Source organism: Ipomoea nil, unplaced genomic scaffold (assembly GCF_001879475.1).
Source record: "Ipomoea nil cultivar Tokyo-kokei standard unplaced genomic scaffold, Asagao_1.1 scaffold1421, whole genome shotgun sequence".
In the NCBI taxonomy this organism is placed as follows: Eukaryota; Viridiplantae; Streptophyta; class Magnoliopsida; order Solanales; family Convolvulaceae; genus Ipomoea; species Ipomoea nil.
In genome coordinates, this window is record NW_017617849.1 from 1,144,673 (window position 1) to 1,165,360 (window position 20,688).

Genomic DNA, 20,688 nt, shown 5'->3' on the forward strand with positions numbered 1-20,688 from the left:
GTTAGTTACAAGAGACTTCAGATAGCAGCCCGAAACGCTATGAGTGATGAGTGATGCAACATAAAACAGAATAATTTTTTTTTAAAAAAAATTAAATAATAATTTTATGGACCAACTTTTTACTTGATTTTTAATTTTTGTTGCTATGATTACTTATGATATATTCTTATTAGTAAAAAAATAAGTTATAATTTTTATTCCTTCAATTTTCTTCATTTTAATACAATCTAAATATGTCTCAACAGTTTTATTATTTAGGAGTACACTTATTATTTTTCAAATAAAATTAACACCTAATAATTGTCAAACATGGGGCTAAACTTTAGTTATTCGCCTTATTGCTGGGATGAACCATGGTCGTCAAATGAACTGTACTAGAATTAAAATGATACTCTAATGTTGTTATAATGAAACTAGTGTGTATGGAAAATGAAACTAAAAAACGGAGCCCATTTAACAACATATATTTTCAAATGAAACTGTAGTATAATTAAAATGATACTTTCGTGTTGTTATAATGAACTAGTGTGTATATATGGAAAAAAGAAACTAAAATTCAGAGTCATACAATAACATATATATGGAAAATAGCCATGCGCATGACACGAGGCAAATTATTGTGTGAACTGTGGTTCATAAAGTTGTGTGGATCACGGTCCAAAACGATGTCGATGAACTTTATTAATTCGAATAATGTATATTATAAGTTGGAATAATGTATATTATGTGTTAGAATAATGTATGATAGCGTTATAGGGCAATTCACTTGGCCTACGGAGCTCACTAGTACATTTCCCGACCACAATGCACTTGGTGATGACCATAACACATAACACTTCCCGAGCATAATGACCTTCCCAGTCTCATTATCATTAGACTTCTAGGTCTCCAAGCGTCCCTCCACGTGTCAAACCTCTAAGGACATTTAACAAGCATAGGTTCATCATTTGCTCTTGGCAACCATCCAAATATGAACATATTATTCATGCGTACGTTTTTGAGTTGTGGGTTATGAAGTGATGGAAATATATATATATATATATATATATATATATATATATATATATATATATATATATATAGAGAGAGAGAGAGAGAGAGAGAGAGAGATGGAATCGCATGTTTATCCTTAGCACTAGAGAAAAGAGTTATGAACATCCATTTCATGGTTTCACGTGAGGTCACTCGGGAGTCATGTACGGTGGTAGTAGATTTGGATGAAAGCCATTAACTTTTTTTTTTTTTTTTTTGGAAGAAAAACGGAGAATATTATTAAGCAAAACTCAAGTCTCGATTTACAATCGTAGAAATAAAAAGCAGACCCGAATCAAATCAGGTCATACTAGTAAAATGAGAAAAAGCATAGCTAGTCAAAAGATGGGCAACAATATTAGCAATTTTGCGAACATGATGGAATGTGATATCATTAAAACTAGAAAGCAGAGTAGTAATATATTCAAGCAACAAACCAAACGGAGATAGACTCGATCTGTGCAAATGAGTAACTAAAATCTTATTATCTGTCTCTACTACCAGGCCATCCCAGTGGTGGTCTTTCAACCAGCTTACAGCTTCCCTGACCGCGAACGCATTGGAAAGCCATTAACTTTTGTTGTAAGGTTTGGAACTACTAAATGAGGGAGGAAGAAGAAAACATGTAGAATTATAATTTTGCCCTTAATTTTAACGGTCAACAAACAGTTAAGTTAACAAAGGATTAAATTGTATAAAGATTGTAAAGTTGAGGATTTAATTGAATAAGAATGTTAGTTGATGACTAATTAGTAATTACAACATAATCGATAGACTATTCTAGTTATTAACTCATAAAAATATAAAGTACTTGAGAATTGATATGAGATCATTCCATTTTTTTAATACAAACCCTCCTTAAAATACAAACTTGAGCTCGTGCACACATTAACATACTTACCTGCACACAGGGCACAATCCAACAATTTTTGGATTAGCTCGTGCACACATTAACATAATTACATGCACACAGAGCGTAGGAGGAAAAATCACAATCATCATCAAAGCTCGTGCACCTTACATGTAGGGGTGGGCACTTCGGTTCGGTTTATCCGAACTGAACCGAACTAGTAATAGAAAACCGAATGGTTCGGGATTTTGTAACCCAAACCGTTTAGTACCGAACCGAAACCGAACGATTTGGCAAAAACCGAACCGAACTGAATGCTATATAATTTTTTTAATAAATAATAATAATAATAATAATAATAATAATAATAATAATAATAATAATAAAAAAAGAAGTAAATCTAAGTTCCTTGAGAATGACTTGTTACTACGGCTATCCAGAACGTACACGGAGGACTGAGTCATGGGATCTAATGAAACAATTGGCAACACAATCTGAGCTACCCTGGGTTGTGATTGGCGACTTTAATGATCTCCTGTATCAGTATGAGAAGAGAGGAGGAAATCCACACCCGAACAGTCTCTTACGCGGCTTTGGAAAGACTACTGATCAGTGTGGTTTGGCACAGTTACCAATGAGTGGTAATCAGTTCACATGGCAAACGGGCAAAGGCACTCCTGGATGGATTCAGGAAAAACTAGATAAGGTACTAGTCACTAACCGCTGGAGGGATATTGTAAATGGGGTCACAGTTGCAAATCAATGGACTAGACGGTCAGATCACTCAGCTATTTTCATGGGGATTCGGCAATATGGGAATAGGAGGGGTGGGGGCCGAAGATTTCGTTTTGAGATGGCATGGCTCTATGATGAGGGATGTAGAGCGGTAGTTGCTGAGTCATGGGAGGAGGGAAGGGATAGGGGAGCACAAGGCTGTATTGCACATTGTGGAAACTGGTTAACCCGATGGGGGGGGGGGGACCGTTACCATAAGTTTGGGGAAAAGATTGAGCAGCTCCGGAGGAGGCAAGATCAACTCAAGGGATGTACTGATCATGCATCCCTGGATGAGTATAACCGCCTGGAAACGGACCTATGCCGAGTGGAGATGCAGGAGGATGCATACTGGAAGCAGAGGGCCAAACAGCACTGGCTCAAGGATGCGGATGCCAACACGAAGTTTTATCACAGGTATGCCTCGAACCGAAGGAATAAGAATACTTTAGTTAAAATTATGAATAGTTGTGGTGAATGGATGGAAGGGGATGATATAGCGGGTGTAGTTCTGGATTATTTTAAACGCATTTTTACAACTAATAATCCCATAAGCGGTGATCTGATCTATAACAATGTTACGCCACGAGTCACTCAGGCACAGAATGAGGTATTAATGCGGCCCTTTGAGATTGGTGAGGTGAAAGATGCTCTATTTGAAATGTATCCTGATAAGGCACCAGGGCCGGATGGGATGAACCCGGGTTTTTATCAAAGTTTTTGGGATATTGTGGGGGGTGATATCTCGACTTTTGTTGTAGACTGTCTGAATGCAAGCTCATTGCCACCTGGTTTGAATAATACCGATGTTGTATTAATTCCTAAGAAAGATGTCCCTGAACAGGTCACTGATTTGAGACCAATAGCGCTTAGTAATGTCATTTATAGAATTATGGCCAAAATGATAACCCGGAGGATGAAACCCCTAATGGATAGTATTATATCTTAATCCCAGAGTGCTTTTATACCAGGCAGGTTGATAACGGATAATATTTTGATTGCCTCAGAGGTCGGCCATTATTTGAACAGGAAACAGTGTGGAGTGGTTGGTTGGGGTGCCTTAAAATTAGATATGGCGAAAGCTTATGATCGGATGGAATGACCTTTTTTGAAAGGTATGATGATGACCCTCGGATTTAATGATAAGTGGATTGATCTTATTATGACGTGTGTTACGACGGTATCCTATAATTTCCTGGTGAATGGGACACGGAGTGACTCACTAATACCAACCAGGGGTTTAAGACAGGGGATCCATTATCGCCGTACCTGTTTATAATTTGTGCTGAAGGACTCTCTATGTTGTTACAACAAGCACAAGGAAGGGGTTTAATACATGGATGTAGAGTAGCAATGGGTGCTCCGCCTATCTCCCATCTTTTCTTTGCTGATGATAGCTTATTATTTTTTAAAGCAACTGTGCAGGAGGCAAATGAAATTAAAGGATGTCTGGCTCTATATGAAAGTCTGTCTGGGCAAGCTGTTAGTTACCATAAATCCAGTATATGCTATAGTAAGAATACAACAGAGGAAGTCAAGGAAAATGTGGCACAAGTTTTGGGTGTGGTTCAGGCTCCTAACTTTGGGAAGTATCTTGGATTGCCATCATTCATTGGAAGAAATAAGAAAGCCGCATTTGCTTATATAGAAGACAAAATCAGACAGAGAATAGGATCTTGGAACAAGAAACTATTATCGCAGGCAGGAAAAGAAATCTTATTGAAAAGTGTGGCTCAGGATATGCCTACCTTCTCAATGAGTGTTTTCTTATTGCCTACTAATATCTGTATGGCTATTGAGCGGTTAATGAATAGATATTGGTGGGGCTCAAGGACTGACCAGAGAATCCATTGGAAAGCCTGGGATAAGTTATGTATTCCAAAGAAGTATGGTGGATTGGGTTTTAAAGACCTAAGAGCTTTCAATGTGGCACTATTGGGAAAGCAAGCTTGGAGGCTATTGACCAATACAGACTCTTTGGTTTCTAAAGTTTATAAGGCCAGATATTATCCTAACCAACCTTTTACTGATGCGATTCTAGGAAACAATCCAAGTCATTGTTGGCGGAGCATTATAACGGCTAAGAGTTTAATTTGTAGTGGGGTGAGAAGACGAATTGGGAACGGAGATTCTACCTTTGTGTGGGGACACCCGTGGTTGCAAGATGAAGATGACCCCATGATCCAGACAGAAATGCCACCCCAACTGAGTAATGCCAGAGTAATCAATTTAATTAACCAAGATACAGGCACTTGGGATTATGATTTACTTACTGATATTTTTAAGCCCGGTGATGTGAGTAGGATTCTAAAAATACCAGTCTCCCCAAGCTATGATGACATGTGGTATTGGCATGGGGACCCCAAGGGCAATTACACGGTTAAACATGGGTATAGGTGTATGGTGGGGAACTATGAAAATATTGCAAATGTGGGATTTGCAAAGTGGCTCACATTGTGGAAACAGAAAATACCACCCAAATGGAAAACCTTACTATGGAGGGCTTTGAGTGATATTCTTCCTACTACCCAAAACTTGCTTATAAAGAGAGTGGAGATTGATCCGGTGTGTGCCATGTGTGGAGTTGCAAATGAAGATATTATGCATACATTGGTTTCGTGTGATTATACAAAGACCATTTGGGCACTATCTAACCTTCCATCTACAAATATTGTGACAAATATTTTTTATGAATGGTTTAGTGAAATATTAAATATTCTAGATTCTGATGGTATTGTCTACGCAGCTGCAATTATTTATCATGTATGGAGAGCTCGGAATGGTGCGGTTTGGGATGCATGTTTGCCCAGACCACGACGAGTGCTCGCCGCGGCCCAGGCCGAAATTACAGCATGGCGTCGGGCCCATGCACCGAGAGGGGACCCGAGTCCCGTGACGCCCAGCGCCTTAGCGCAACCCACTGCCCACGGAGCCGGAACCGGTACAGCCCACAATGCCGCACCCAACCACACTCCGACGCAACCACCACCATCCAAGTGCTATGTCGATGCTGGATATCGACACACGGACAACACAGCAACGGTAGGAGTGGTAATACTAGGACCGGGTGGTCAATTTATCTCAGCGTACTCCGCACCTTTGCCACATTGTTTTTCACCACTCATGGCGGAGGCTTATGCTTTTAAGGAGGCTCTTTCTTGGCTACGCGAGCGTGGAGAGCAAAATATAGAGCTTTATACAGATTGCCAGGTACTGCAGACTTACTTAACGACACCACAGCTGCTGACACGATCGTATGTTGGCTATGCAATTGATGGATGCAGGAATCATTTATCTACTTTTAATTATTGTCATGTTAACTTCTTACCTAGATCGCAGAATATTTTAGCACATAGTTTAGCTACTACAGCTTTCCAGTATGACACAGCTATGTATTGGGATACTATCCCACCTGACGCTATTTCAGCTTATCTATGAATACAACCCATTGGTTGACCTTCAAAAAAAAAAAAAAAAAAATCTAAGTTCCTTGATGCCTGCTCCGCCGTTCAGTTCTCATTCTTATTGGTACCGAACCTTAAATTTTTTATTTGATTTCTTTATAGCTTCTTTTCTACATTGCACTTTTGTTGTTTGTCGCAATTGTTCTTTACCTCACAATTATATCTAACTTGAGTTATATTTACAATATTCAGTATTTTCCTTAGTTTCATGTTTTTCTATAAATTGAATGTGCTTTACAGTCATTCTAATTTTGATTCCAGTGCACTATAATTATTTTCTAGTATTGAAATATATTTCGAGTGCACTAGCAATGCCAGATTGTGTCCAAAAATTAACTATATAGTAATTGACACTTGTTCTTTTAATATCAACTATACAGATAGATGATTATTCATCTTATCAATAAAAATATTCCAACTGAACCATCTGAAGAGTCGGTTGTGCAAAAACATTAACTGATGTTTGGTAATTAGTACTTAGTATTGTGTTTGAACTTTGGATTGCTATTTTGTTATATAATGTTTAGAGTTTGAATTTGGATTATGTGAATATGTATTGTTTGGTAGTATGTTCGAAAAATTAGGAAATGTTGAAATTTGGGAATCTTAAATCGAACCGAATTAAATCCAAACCGTTTCAAACCGAACGGAACCCTAATGTTAAACCGAATGGTTTAACTTTTTTAAAACTGAAAAACTGAAACCGAAAAAAAATCGAACCGAAACTTGAAACGCCCACCTCTACTTACATGCACACAACACGTAGGAGGAAAAAATCACAACCATTCATCAAAGCTCGTGCACACATTAACATACTTACATGCACACTGAGCACACTGCCAACAATATCTGGGATTAGCTCGTGCACACATTAACATGCACACAATTTGTATTTTAAAGGGGTTTATATTTTAAGAGGGGTTTTTATTTGAAAATATATATATATATATATATATATGTGTGTGTGTGTGTGTGTGTGTGTAATGGCCTAATTATTGATTGGATTTAATTATGTGGGTTCAAGAAGCTAAACCAAATTGGAAAGTGAGAGGAAGTGACAAGAGGACCATGGCTTGTTTGGCAATCAGCGATTAGCGGATTGGGTTAGCGGTTATCAAATAGCGAATTGTATTAGCGGGTTTGATCTATATAATAATAATAATAATAATGATAATAACAATAACAACATGCAATAGGTTGAATAACTACTGCTACTGCTGCTGCTGCTGCTGCTCCTATTGTCGCTATTGCCGCTACCACTACTGCCGCCACTACTACTATCACTATCACTACCACTACTACTATCACTACCACTACCACTACCACTACTACTACTAACTATGGGTGTTTTGGAAAAAAATATGATTTTCTTCAAAACGCCAACTGCAAATGTTGCAAAAGCAGTGGTTTGGAGCAAATCGCTACTCCAAACTATTGCTTTACCAAACAATTTTTTTGACAATTTAACCATGTCAAATCATTAAAAATGATGAATCCGTCAAAAAATTGGTGAATCTATCATTTACCAAACATGATTGATAAGGAAATATCTACATGCATTTATTGGGACGATGAGGGGGTGTTTGGTTGGATGTAATTTAGTTGTAATTGAATTGTAATTCAATGAATGCTTCAATTACAGTGTTTGGTTGGAGGGAATTGCAATTCCCTCCTTTTGTTGAATTGCAATTCATGGGGTAACCCCATGAATTGCAATTCAATGCTTTTGGGAAAGGAAAAAGTGTAAGAAATGATAAAAATACCCTTGTTGATTGTTATTATTATTATTATTATTATTATTATTATTATTATTATTATTATTATTATTATTATTATTATTATTATTATTACACAAGGACATTCTAGTCTTTATACCACTTTTTCCTTCTCATCCCCAATAATTCTATTCTTCCATACCAAACAATGTAATTTGAATTCCTACATTATTCTACCTTATTCTTTTCCCACCGAATTACAATTCCTTTCCTTCCTAATTCCTTCCTCCAAACCAAACACACCGTAAATGTGGATAAAGATTGAGGATGGACCATTCCCATTCTCCTTCAAAGCTCATATTTGCCAGTGAACAGCCCACAGGACACATAACCAATTGTTATGCCATGGACCAGGGTCGAAAACGATGCCGTCTGAATTTTAAAAAAAAAAAAAAAAGAAAAAAAAAAAGCTTCCTTATTGTTTATCTTCATAATTCATTCCTCTATATTCACAATTTTATAACTTAATATTCACAATTTTAAATCTCAATATACAAAATTACAAAACTTAATATTCACAATTACTTCAAAATTTTTGAACCCTATATTCACAATACAGAACCCTATATTCACAATTTCATAATTTTATATTTACAATTAAAGAACTCTATATTCTCCATGTTGATATGCCATGGCCCATGTGCAAGGGGGATTTATAGCACTACGTACTGCGCATGCATTACACTCTACCAGACACATTTATTGCTTTGGTTGAGAAGTAGATGAATGATATATTTAATATATATTTACGAGGGATATTTTGCATTATTGCATAGGTAGATAAGATGTTTAATGCATGTCTGTCTCGCGGCCCAGTATGAATATATAACTGCAACTTGCAGTATACGAATTAACGTCCCTTAAATTTTTGTCCTGAATAAATTCTTCCAAAAATCACAAATATAATTGCTCTAACAGTGACCCCAGGTCCACAATCTTCAATGTCTGAAGGTAACTCCATGAGCTGATCCTATGACTAGAAACACGTGTTAGTATTCATAGTAATAGAATCCTGCCAATTAACCCGTCAACCCACTCTAAAATCACTTTTAGAATTAACAAATTCCATTAGGTAGGTGACTAAATCAACAATTTTTGGCAATAACTTATGATTAAATATTGACATGCCAAATACTATTATGTCATAATTGAGGTCCTAAAAATACACTCTCTCCTTTTTAAAGATAACAGATGTAAATTGTAATTTTACTTCTTTTCAAAAGATTAACATGTAAACAAGTCATTTTAAATTAAATTACATGAATTTGCGTTATTCAGGAATTCAATTGTAATTTATTATTATTATTATTATTATTATTATTTGAATTTAGTGGCCAAATTGCAGTTTAGTGTGTAGTTGGATGACTAGATAAAATTGTCATTTAACTTATTAGCATTTTTTTTTAGACAAAACTACAATTACTCCGTATTATAATTTCCTTACTATCTAATGATAACATTGATAACTCAATCACTACTACCCTACAACTACATCTACTATATCTTTTTCTTTAATTATCATTTCATTAAATCCATAATATAACAAGTAATTTAATTATATATTATATGTTAATTAAATATCTATGAACGTTAATCATATGTGTGTATATATAATACATACATATATTATTTGTGTGTGTGTGTGTGTATATATATATATATATATATATATATATATATATATAGAGAGAGAGAGAGAGAGAGAGAGAGAGAGATACACTCGGGTGCGAACGGCTCGCCCAGGCGCGAAATAGGAATGGATTCTGTTCGTCCACGTGTCCAGATCTAATGGATGAGAAACACTGATTTTTAAAAAAAATGCGGTGGCATTTTCGTAAATAATTGAACATCGAAGTGCAAGTAAAATGTATTACAAGTGCATGTAAAATGTATTAGAGGTGCAAGTAAAAATTTACACTGAGCATCAATACTTAGTTGCACTCATAGTTCTAAGTAGTTGCACCTATAGTTCTAAGTAGTTGCACACATAGGTATAAGTAGTTGCATCTAGGTGTATGAATGTTTGCGAGTGGTTTTCAGGAGTATTACTACCCGCTGAACTCAGATCAATGAATGATAACAAGGCAAAATTACATGCACTTATAGGTGAAAGTAGTTGCACCTATAGTTATAAGTAGTTGCACCTATAGTTATAAATAATTGCACATATAGTTATAAGCACACCCAGGTGCATGAATGGTTGCGGAAAGTGAATGCTAACAAGGCAAAATTACATGCACTTATAGGTGAAAATAGGTGCACTTATAAGAGATTTTACTTGCACTTCTATGTTCAATTATTTGCGAAAATGCCACCGCGTTTTTTTTAAGTTATTAGACCTGGACACGTGTCGCGCGCTGATTCGTTCGCATTTTCTTCCTGGGCACTTATTCGCACCTGAGTGCGTCCCTCTATATATATATATATATATATATATATATATATATATATATATATATATATATATATATATATATGTAGAGATTAAAAAAAAAAAAAAAAGTATGCACATGATGTTGAACACGCAACACGAAATAAATAATGTGGGGAAGGTTTGGTTTGTACATATTCAACTACCCATATGGCCATATTAGAAGAAAATATAATTTGAAGCAATTTTAGAGTAATAAGTTGAACCAACTGAGCTAGTATTATAGGAAATATACTTTTATTTTTATTTTTCTAAGATAAAATATGCAACTGGTGCTTGCATGTGCAACTCAATTGGTCACATGTGTGAAGTTTGAGAAGAATGGTCCAGGGATTGAGTTTTACCAACAGTAGTGTCGGGTTAGGCACTTTTAACACTTTTGTGCTAGCAAAAATAATTATGTTCAATTGTCTTCACATCAAGACTTTTGAGAGAACTACTAGCTTCAGGAGTGTGCTTTGCCTACTTAGCTTGATGAATCATAGCTTGTTTGTGCAACTTCTTCACTACCTCAAGCAATTAGCTTACTGGAGACAAAGCATCTTCACATTAAGACTTTTGAAGAGAGCTACTAGCTTGAGGATTGTGCTTCACCTACTTAGCTTGATGAATACCTACTTGTTTAGTGATTCACCTACTTGTTTGTGCAACTTCTTTACTACCTAGTTGGTCACTCACTTCCGTGTTTGTCATCAACTAAGTAACTCAAACAACACCTCAAGCAACTAGCTTAATCATCAAGAAGACAAAACGTTAAATGCTTATGACAACCCATGTGAAAGGTACATTATTCTAAAGAAAATAGGACTCTTACTTCTCACTCTCAACTTTTACTCCCCCTCACAAAATCTTTGATGTAGACACTTTTTCTGGGATCCACAATTCCACATAATTAAAATATCCCATCATTGTTTGTCACATCATAGAGCAAAAGTGAGGGAGTAGAATTTAAAAATATATGTAGTAGAACTCTTTCTAAACGCATAATGTACATTATTCTAGTACATAAAATATAGAGTTAATACCCAAAATAGTCCATCGACTATGTCGTAATTACCAATTTGGTCCTCGACTATCATTCTTACCCAATTAAGTCCTCAACTATACAATTTTTACCCAATTTAGTTCTTTGTCAATTTGACTGTTTGTTGACTGTCAAAAGTGGAAATAAAGTTGTAATTTTACAAGTTTTCTCCTTCCTCCTCATTTAGCAGCGCCAAACCATGTAGCAATAAGCTCCGGTTGGGTTCTAAACCTGTCAGTATCGAAGTAGTGGTTATGTATCGGATAGCCCATGAATTTGATTTCCAACGATTTTTTGACGATCGAAATCTGATCGGAGTGTATTGCTGCATGGTTTGGCGCTGCTAAATGAAGAGGAAGGAGAAATCTTGTAAAGTTATAATTTTATCCCGACTTTTGACAATCAACAAACAGTCAAATTAATACAGAGGACTAAATTAGGTAAGAATTGTATAGTTGAGGACTTAATTGAGTAAAAGTTACATAGTTGAAGACTTAATTGGGTAAGAATGGTAGTTAAGGACCAAATTGGTAATTATGGCATAATCGAGGGACCATTTTGAGTATTAACTCTAAAATATATTATTTAACTTATAAAGTATATTATTTTAACTCATAAAATTTACAATATCAGTGTGAATCATAGTCCACACAATAATTTGCACGCGAGGTTGACATTGATTGAGCCCACAAATGTGAATTTAGTCTTTCAATGACTGGGTTTTTTGCCCAATGAACCGTGAACAAAAAACTTTATTACTAAATATAAAATACGGTGTGTTCCGTACAATTAAAAAATGACGAAAATGTGCAGGTTCCAAACTTCCAATAAAATATGAGTTAAACTAATTTAAAAAAATGTTTGGTTGGATTAATCAAATTATTATAATAATTTGTTAAAATAGTACTCCATTTTTTGGCACTATAAAATGGACAGTAGAGGAAGGAAGCTAAGCACAAGCAGCAGAGCAGAGCAGAGCGCAGTCGAAGTTGAAGGATTTGGTGAGTGAAGCGGAAAAATCAATGGCCTCCTTGTTCGTCGCAGCGAAGGCTTTGCATTTGCGCCCCTCCGACGTCTGCGCATTTCGCAACCCTTCTCCCTCAGCCTTCGCCCGCGCAGGCCGTGTATCACTGGTGGCTGCGACCTCTCGCCGGTCGTCAAAGCCTTTCGCTTCCTTTAGCGCTTCTACTGATACAAGTGAGTTCCTCACACTAAATTAACTCCATAATGCTCTGTGAGTGATAATCAAAGGATAAGATTATTTGTCAAAAGCAGCTTACTCGGAATGATTGTTCTTCGTTCTGTGACTCTGGAAAATGTTTTGAGTTTTTAAGATTTATTTTCTGTATTATTCACTTGCACATGTTTACTGCAATGCAATAATCAATTCTGTTGGGTAATATGGTTGAAAAATCCCAAAAATAATAATCCTACGAAAAGATTAATATTATATGGAAAACAGAAAATCTGGGAAGGAAAAGGTGGAGAGTTTGGATATAGGTTTAGCACGAGTTTGAACACAAAGTTCTTTTCCTTAAAACCTTATTTGCTACCTCCCACAAGTGCTAGGAGCGTTGTAGCCTAGGTTTCCCAGGATAAAACGTGCTATGATTCCTTGTTAAGCTGAAAGCTACTGGAATTCCTTTTTCGTTTTCTATACTGTAAAATGCTACTGCTCTACCTCTCTTTATATAGGGATGTTGGAAGGGATAGCATTCAACATAGCCTTTAATTGGTATTAAACCAACCGTTGGGGTGCAGGTTCACACGAGAGTACATCTCTCGTGGAAAATGTAAAATGCTACTGCTCTACCTCTCTTTATATAGGGATGTTGGAAGGGATAGCATTCAACATAGCCTTTAATTGGTATTAAACCAACCGTTGGGGTGCAGGTTCACACGAGAGTACATCTCTCGTGGAAAATGTAAAATGCTACTGCTCTACCTCTCTTTATATAGGGATGTTGGAAGGGATTGCATTCAACATAGCCTTTAATTGGTATTAAACCAACCGTTGGGGTGCAGGTTCACACGAGAGTACATCTCTCGTGGAAAATGATACCAGCCAATTTCCAAACCACACACGCAAGCTTGAGCTTGAATCAAGCCTTTTCGATCTCCTCTAGTTTGATTTTGATTTGCACCCCCCTTCCCTCCCGCGCGAGAAAACCTCTATACTATACAAGTTTACAAGCTTCAAAAGAGCTCATGTATATAATGGGGGCAAATCTTGTTTCCAAACCAATGTGGGACAAAGTCCACTATTTTTCCTTCATTTCCCAACTCAAATGGGTCTACTTTGAGAATCAATATCTCATTCACCCATTATCCGTTTTGAGCGTACAATATATTAATCTCTTCGTCTCACTACGAAGAACCCGAATCCACTTTGACCCGACCCAAATCGGAAATGGACCCCGCTAATAATTGTACCACAAAATAGCCACATAATATACCATTTTATGTCATTTTAAGCTAATTTTTCCAACAAATTCCGTTTAAGTTGATGCAAAACGGATCGGATTGGTAGGACATTTCCTAAAATTTGTAGGATTTAATTCCTTAATTGAAAGAACTATTCTGTATAATTTTGTCTAAAAGTCAGGGAGAGTAATGCATTCCGGTGTTTTATGGGCTTATATTGTGTGACTGTGCGACTGTCCCTTCCATTTTTGATGTTACTATGCTGTGGTTTTCTTGTGTCTGATGTGATTACTATTGTATCAGGTGTAAAGGAGGCTGTTGAAACTGATAAGGCTCCAGCTGCACTGGGACCTTACTCTCAAGCCATCAAAGCAAATAATCTTCTTTTTGTATCTGGAATGCTTGGTCTTGATCCAGAGGTCTGTCATGTTACAGTATCTTTTTTTTTTTTTTTTTTTGGGTATAATTAATATATTTTCTTAAAATTGTTTCATATGGTGATATGTTGTTGTACATGGTTGAACATTTAATTTTGAGATATTTTATACCGATGCAGACTGAGGAGTTTGTGTCGGATGATGTGGGGAACCAAACAGAGCAGGTAATATATTCACTGCATAAATTGCATTTGATCCCTTTTCCTCATTTGTCTGTGTTTCCAAAATTTCACATGTGCCTATCTATCAAATTAACATTTTTGGGTTGCTGGACTAGGATCCCTTTTTCCGTAGTTTTGGTCGTTACATTTTTCACCAAGCTATCTTGATATGAGTCAACTTCACTTGCATAGTTGCATAGATTGCTGATTAATGCATTTGAGCCTTAATTGTATTCAGGTTCTAAGGAACATAGGGGAGATACTCAAAGCAGGTGGTGCTGACTATAGCAGTGTTGTTAAGACTACAATCTTGTATGTCTTCTATATGTCACCTTTTTCTTTTGTGAATCTTTATGTGCATATGCCTTCTAATGTGTAATCGTGGTTGCTGATGCCCAATTATTTGGATTTCCTTGCAGGTTAGCTGATATGAATGACTTCAACAACGTGAATGCGATATATGCTAAATGTAAGTAGATAAGTTGAAACTACATATTCACTTATAGTCAAATGCTCATTTCTTCGCTACTGATTAGTGATTACTCTGAAATGATCCTCGCTGATTGCATTTTGTGTCGTGTCATGTCATATTTTTTCAGGATGATCTCTAAACAAATTGAAACCTGCTTCAAATATATATATATATATTTTTTTTGCCTGATTGAAACAGCCTAGGGTCTATTTATCCATCATGTTCTAAACTCCACCCTTGTTGTTGGAAACAAAGTATTAAGAGAGTCCCTAATTATAATGGGTGGGTTCTCCATCAGGCATCAGTAGTGCTTTAGAAAGTTACTGACCTGATCCTTTATGAATGCAAAATGTGTCCTTCAGATCCTTTATGAATGTTTGGAAATGTGGTCTAATCCGAATATTTTGCAGATTTCCCATCACCATATCCAGCCCGTGCAACTTATCAGGTGGCAGCATTACCCAAGGATGCAAAGATAGAAGTTGAATGCATAGCAGCATTGTAAAGTCCGAATGCCCACTGGTAGGGGGGGCCAAGTCTTGGCAATAATCCAGCTTGTTGGGCTGTTATATTTAATAATGACATGGTTACATGTCTTGTACACCAAGTCTTGGCTATAAACCAGCTTGTTGGGAATGGGCTGTTATATTTAATAATGCCATGCTTCTTGTTGAAGGGCTGTTATATTTAATAATGCCGTGCTTCTTGTTGAAAAGACTGGGTGCTTAAGAATGTAGTATTTTTGAAGCATTTGCTATTTAGACTGCCATGGATGAATATGAAAGTTACTTTTTTGTTTTCAACACAAGACTGTGGCAATAGACTGATCTTGGGTCACCTATTTTTGACTTGAATCCGCTGTATATTACATATTTCAAACAAACTGATATACTCATAAAGGCTAATCTCTCTACCCCAGATTCGAGATACAATTCTGAACTTGGTATTATTCAAAATTTATTTATTGTTCATAATAATAATAATAATAATTACTGATTTACTGTATAAATAGCGCCTGTTTTGGTTGTTACAATGTGGTTTGTGAAATAGTGAAATCCCTGTTGTTACAAGAGACGTTAGATAGCAGTCTGATGAGTGGATGCAACATAAAACAGCATAAAAAATAAAAAATTAAAGAAAAATTTTATGTACCAACTTTTTACTTTATTTTTTATTTTTGTTGGTATGATTACTATGATATATTCTTATTAATTAAAAAAAAAGGTTACTTATAATTTTTATTCCTTCTATTTCCTTCTTTTTAATACAATCTAGATATGTGACAAGAGTTTTATTATTTAGGAGTACACTTATTATTTTTTATAGGAATAAGGGCCAAATTGATCACTGAACGTAACGCGATAGTGCAATTAGAACACTAAACTTTAAAAAGTGCAATTACTTCACTAAACGGCTCTAATGCCTCCAATTTCACATGGTAGCCGGTTCGCAGGCCTTCTTTCCGGTTGATTGCTGACTAGGCTGTAGATCAATTTAAAGTTTAGTAGGAATATACTAAAATTATTGGTCATGTGAGAAAATTAATTGTTGTAGATCAATTTAGAAAGTCTACTAATTTCATACTCTAATGGTTGTAACCAAATAAGTTATCGTTAAAACTTTAGAAACTATTCCCATTTGAAAATAATTTTATCACATTTATTAGCCCCACTTTTCTTTTCCTCCACACATCTAGGGCTGTCAAAACATATTGCATTTTTAGAAAGTACTAAAAAAACTCACTGAAAAAACCTTTCAATTTAATTTTACAATTCTTAGTTGCATATATTTTTCAGCATTGTTGTAACTTCGTCATTGTAATTTTTTTTAAAAAAACTTAGATGATCCTAGTTTTGCCAGAATAATTCTCAATCCATAGGACCCCACCCCTAATCAATGATTTCACGAGCTAAACTCGTCTCGTTGTCATCCCTATTCACGACAGAATTAAATATTTGTTGGATGCATAGACAATACATTCATTCTGCAGATAGTAGTTTAAATTAAACAGAAGAAGATGAGTATAGCTTACAAATAAAAGCAAGAAATGCCTTCCTGCTTTGCTTTAACTCTCTTATCTGATAAGCTACACATTCAAAGCTCAGCTCTAAATTTTCTGTTTTAGTACATGTCTCAACTGGATCTTCTGGCTCTCCATTCTTGCCTCCAGCAGTTTGGCTTTCAAGCTGCTCTTCTGTGAGTTTCGCGGCCACTCAATGCATCCTTTCATGCCTCGGGTTAAATGAGGATGGCCTGAGGAATCAGGCGAGCTCCATTGCTCCGAGGGGCTAAGCCCGGGGGACATGATAGTGGCGTTAGAAGGTCTTTCATTGGAATACCTCCCCGCCTTTATTCCCTCCAATGATATGATTTTGTAATTCTGACCATTGCTCGGGCGTGATCTCCAGAGTCTGGATATCGAGGACATTTTCAGTTGCTGATTTTGGATATCGACGGGTGGTTTTCCATCGCCATCGCTGAGCTGGCAATTCTTGTTTAGAGAATGATCACTCGCGCCGGGTGAATAGCTGGATCCTTGCTCATCGTCGAGATGGCTGATGGTTTCCCACTCGGTCCCCTCTTCGTCTAGTTCGTTGCAATGCCTTGGAAAATTGGGTTTATTAAGCATACTAACATCTTCTTGAGCTTCAATAATATCCTTCTCGTTCGCTTCAGCAAAATAAACGTCTTCAAGAACGGAGAAAATGTCACCTGGATTTGGGGGCTCGTACTTGAATTCTTGCCCGGTATTCATATCGGAAGCTGCTTGTCGAAGTTGATCCACTTCTTTCATATCCTCGGTTGCGCCTCTAGACCTTAAAAACGACTCTAGTTCGACTATCAATTGGTTCATTTGCGAGTACTTATCTTCTAGTGTCACCTTGGCATCGACTAGCTTCATTTGAACCCGTTCCTCGCGCCAAACCTCGGCCATCTGCAGCATCTTTCTCTCGTCATCCACTTCCTCGTGGAGCTTCGCAGATTCCCTCTTCAATGCTTCGATTTCCGCCTTGTCTTCCCCGATTTCCTTTGCTAGTTCATCGCATACCTCCTCTATCAGCTCCCTCGCCTTCTGCTCTTTCTCCAGCTCCTGCAAATAGCGTTTCACCGATACCTTGGCATCAGCCAACTCGTTAACTAGCTTGGAATTAACTATCTCCAGCCTTTGCCGGTTTTTCATTTCTCTCTTCAACTCAGCTTTCATGTCATCTAAAATCGCCCGGATTTTCTCGTGCTCTCTGCTTCTCCACGCTGCCCTTTCTTCACTGAGTTTCTTCAGAAACTGCTCGAGTTTCTTTTTGGATGATTTCCGCTCTGTCTCGAGTTCTTGAACTCGAGCTCGAGCTTGCTCTAGCTCTGCCTCGAGGACAGATATCACTCTCGGAGTAGGTGCTTGTTGATCACGCTTTTGGTGCCCACGAATCTGTTTCGGTTCTTCTGCAGCTTTCCAGCCGATAGGATCCCACTTCGTTGCTCCCTCCATTGCGGTGTTGGAAAATTGAAATGAAGGCTCAAGCTACAAAAAAGCGAGTAAAACACGAATTAATGCAGAAACAAAAAAGAATTGAAGCTGGATAATATAAGAATGAATCATGAAAATACAATATCCTCCAGTTCTTATACAGCATACAGATCTCTATAAGCACACTTATAAGATCTTCGTTACAAATGAAAAGGGGAATGGCGTACCTTAGACAAGAACCCATCTCTTTTACCGGAGACAGAACGAGGGCTCTGTACTTGATCCTTAAGTGTAGAGTCGTGAACTTTACAAGGATGATGGCCATGAAAAGGGACCGAAAGATGATGAACTCCAGCCTGCATTGAAGAGAGGAACAGCAAAATGAAACTCAACTTCCCCAACTATCAGAACAAGATTTGGTAGCCTTAAGACTCAAACAGCTAAAATCAGAAGAAACATTAAAGGCAGTGATCAGGTCACCAGAAATACTGACATTGACAACTATCTAAGTAAGAAAAACTGGTACTTTGGGGGCAATCGAACCAGACTGTTTACTTGGTAACCACAAGATTACAAGTTCGACTCCCAGTAAGAGTGACCTATTGACCTGGTTGGTTTGAGCCAGTCAACTATGGACAACTTAATCAAGTTGGTTTATGTGGTCCGACTAGGATCACAAGACGGGATTTACCTGGTCCCGGTGGTTTCCCTAGTCACTAGAAGAAAAAAAATGGTACTTTTATCTAATATCAGCAGAAGTACATCTTATTAGTATTTATTGCTAACAGACTAACAGAGGTAAATGGCAGAACATCAGCAATGGTACATCATAGGTTCCAACAAGGATATCATCAAATCATCAATACTGCAACTAAACCTCATAACCTATTTTCTAATTTGGGTCTTGAGCACAATCCCCATATAACAAAATCATTACTTCTTTCATTAAATCTTTAATTGAAGAACCCATAATGTATTTGTGTAATGAAGGCAAGCATAATTGGAGTTAAGAGAGAAAGATTTGCAGTAAAAAATGGAATCTGAGATGAAAGAATTCATTTAATTCAGAGTGTAGAAAAAGGAAAAGCCCTAAAAAGAGTAAAAGGAATAAAAGATATCTTACCTGGAACCCTAATTTTTCTACTCCATTACTAGGCACTTCCGGCAATTGCAGCCGCCAGAGTCCGGCGGCAAGCTTCCTGACCGAAACTGCAGCTCTATGTTTCCGTTGACATTTCCGGCGATTCTCCGGCGGCGGCGGCGACACCTCTTCCGCAACAACACAAGCATTGTCACCCTCCTCCACACCCTCGTTGAACTTCCACTGCAAAAGCGGGGTCTCGGGGCGGCTCCTCCTCCCCTGAGATCCCCCGCCGACGTCCTTCCGCACCCGCACTCCGCCGCCGGAGTTCTTGATTCTCCGGCGAGGCTGTTTTCGCGGCGGGACACACGGCTTCTGAGGAGGATCCTGCGGTTTAGAAGACGACGGGATTGCAGGGAGCTCAACACTGGCGCCGGTGATCTTCATAGCCTCAACACAGATGCTGCCATTAAAGAACTCTTTTTTATCTCCGAGAAACTGATAATCAGCCTCAATTCACTCCGGGCAAAAATGGGTGTATTCCAGTTTCGTGAGGCTGTTGAGAACGAAGAAGAAATAGCAACACAGAGTGGGGAATATGCGATTGTTTGCGTAAGATTGGTACGGTCAACGTCTATTATTACAGTATACGTAAGAAGAGCAATATTGATGGGTTTTTATTAGTAGTCATCGTAGCAGGTTACAGCGTCGTCTCATGATTTAACCGGCAGCTAAAAATGTCGTTTTTCAACCTATCTGTGGTGGCGTGACCCACGCTCTGGCTGGGAGCGTGCATTTAACTTTTTCGTGTACTGATTGCTATCTTTCCATGCTACTCAGTACCCAACAATAGCCAAACTAGATTTTGATGTTTGAATGATTTGTGCTTCGTTTTTCAAGTGTCACTGTCGTGTTCTATTGAGAAATGAGGACCCACTTCTTTCTTCTTTTTAATTTATTTTATTGATAATTTTGGTGCTTCAAAATTGAAAATTTTTGTGTTAATCCATGATAAGTAGTTTGGATCAGCCGGTAAGCAAGATGATTGATATTATGGCCCTGCTTGATAAATGACTGTTAATGAAGGATGACCTTATTGCTCAAATCTGATCTCGAGAAAACTGATAAAGGAATTGGAAGATCATGAAGAAGAACATCTTGTTTGGTATATTTTTTTTTCTCAAAAAGCTAATTGAAAAAGTTGTTTTAAGTAGTTTTTTGAATTTTAGTATTTTAAAATTACAAAAAAATAATTAATCAAGTACTTATATTGATCTTTTAACCAAGCTAAACAATTAAT

The 20,688-nt window shown here is 37.2% G+C and overlaps 2 protein-coding genes across 3 annotated transcripts; one reads left to right on the forward strand and one right to left on the reverse strand.

The window, feature by feature from the left end:
* The first annotated feature begins 12,309 nt into the window (after positions 1 to 12,309).
* On the forward strand, positions 12,310 to 15,652 carry LOC109188214 (reactive Intermediate Deaminase A, chloroplastic-like). Its single transcript, XM_019338789.1, has 6 exons — positions 12,310 to 12,547; positions 14,078 to 14,193; positions 14,331 to 14,375; positions 14,611 to 14,684; positions 14,792 to 14,841; positions 15,255 to 15,652. Exons 1-6 carry the CDS (start codon positions 12,373 to 12,375, stop codon positions 15,347 to 15,349), a joined length of 555 nt encoding a protein of 184 aa, XP_019194334.1. The 5' UTR covers positions 12,310 to 12,372; the 3' UTR covers positions 15,350 to 15,652.
* Positions 15,653 to 16,779: 1,127 nt separating this feature from the next.
* Positions 16,780 to 20,049, reverse strand: LOC109188213 (eukaryotic translation initiation factor 5B-like). Of its 2 annotated transcripts, XM_019338788.1 has the most exons (4): positions 19,431 to 20,049; positions 18,535 to 18,663; positions 17,186 to 18,361; positions 16,780 to 17,149 (listed from the first exon to the last, which is right to left on the reverse strand). In XM_019338788.1, the coding sequence occupies exons 1-4, from the start codon at positions 19,833 to 19,835 to the stop codon at positions 16,952 to 16,954; spliced, it is 1,908 nt and encodes a 635-aa protein (XP_019194333.1). In that variant the 5' UTR covers positions 19,836 to 20,049; the 3' UTR covers positions 16,780 to 16,951. The 2 variants fall into 2 exon arrangements, with proteins under 2 accessions (XP_019194333.1, XP_019194332.1); XM_019338787.1 differs by having other exon boundaries at positions 16,780 to 18,361.
* Positions 20,050 to 20,688: the final 639 nt, after the last annotated feature.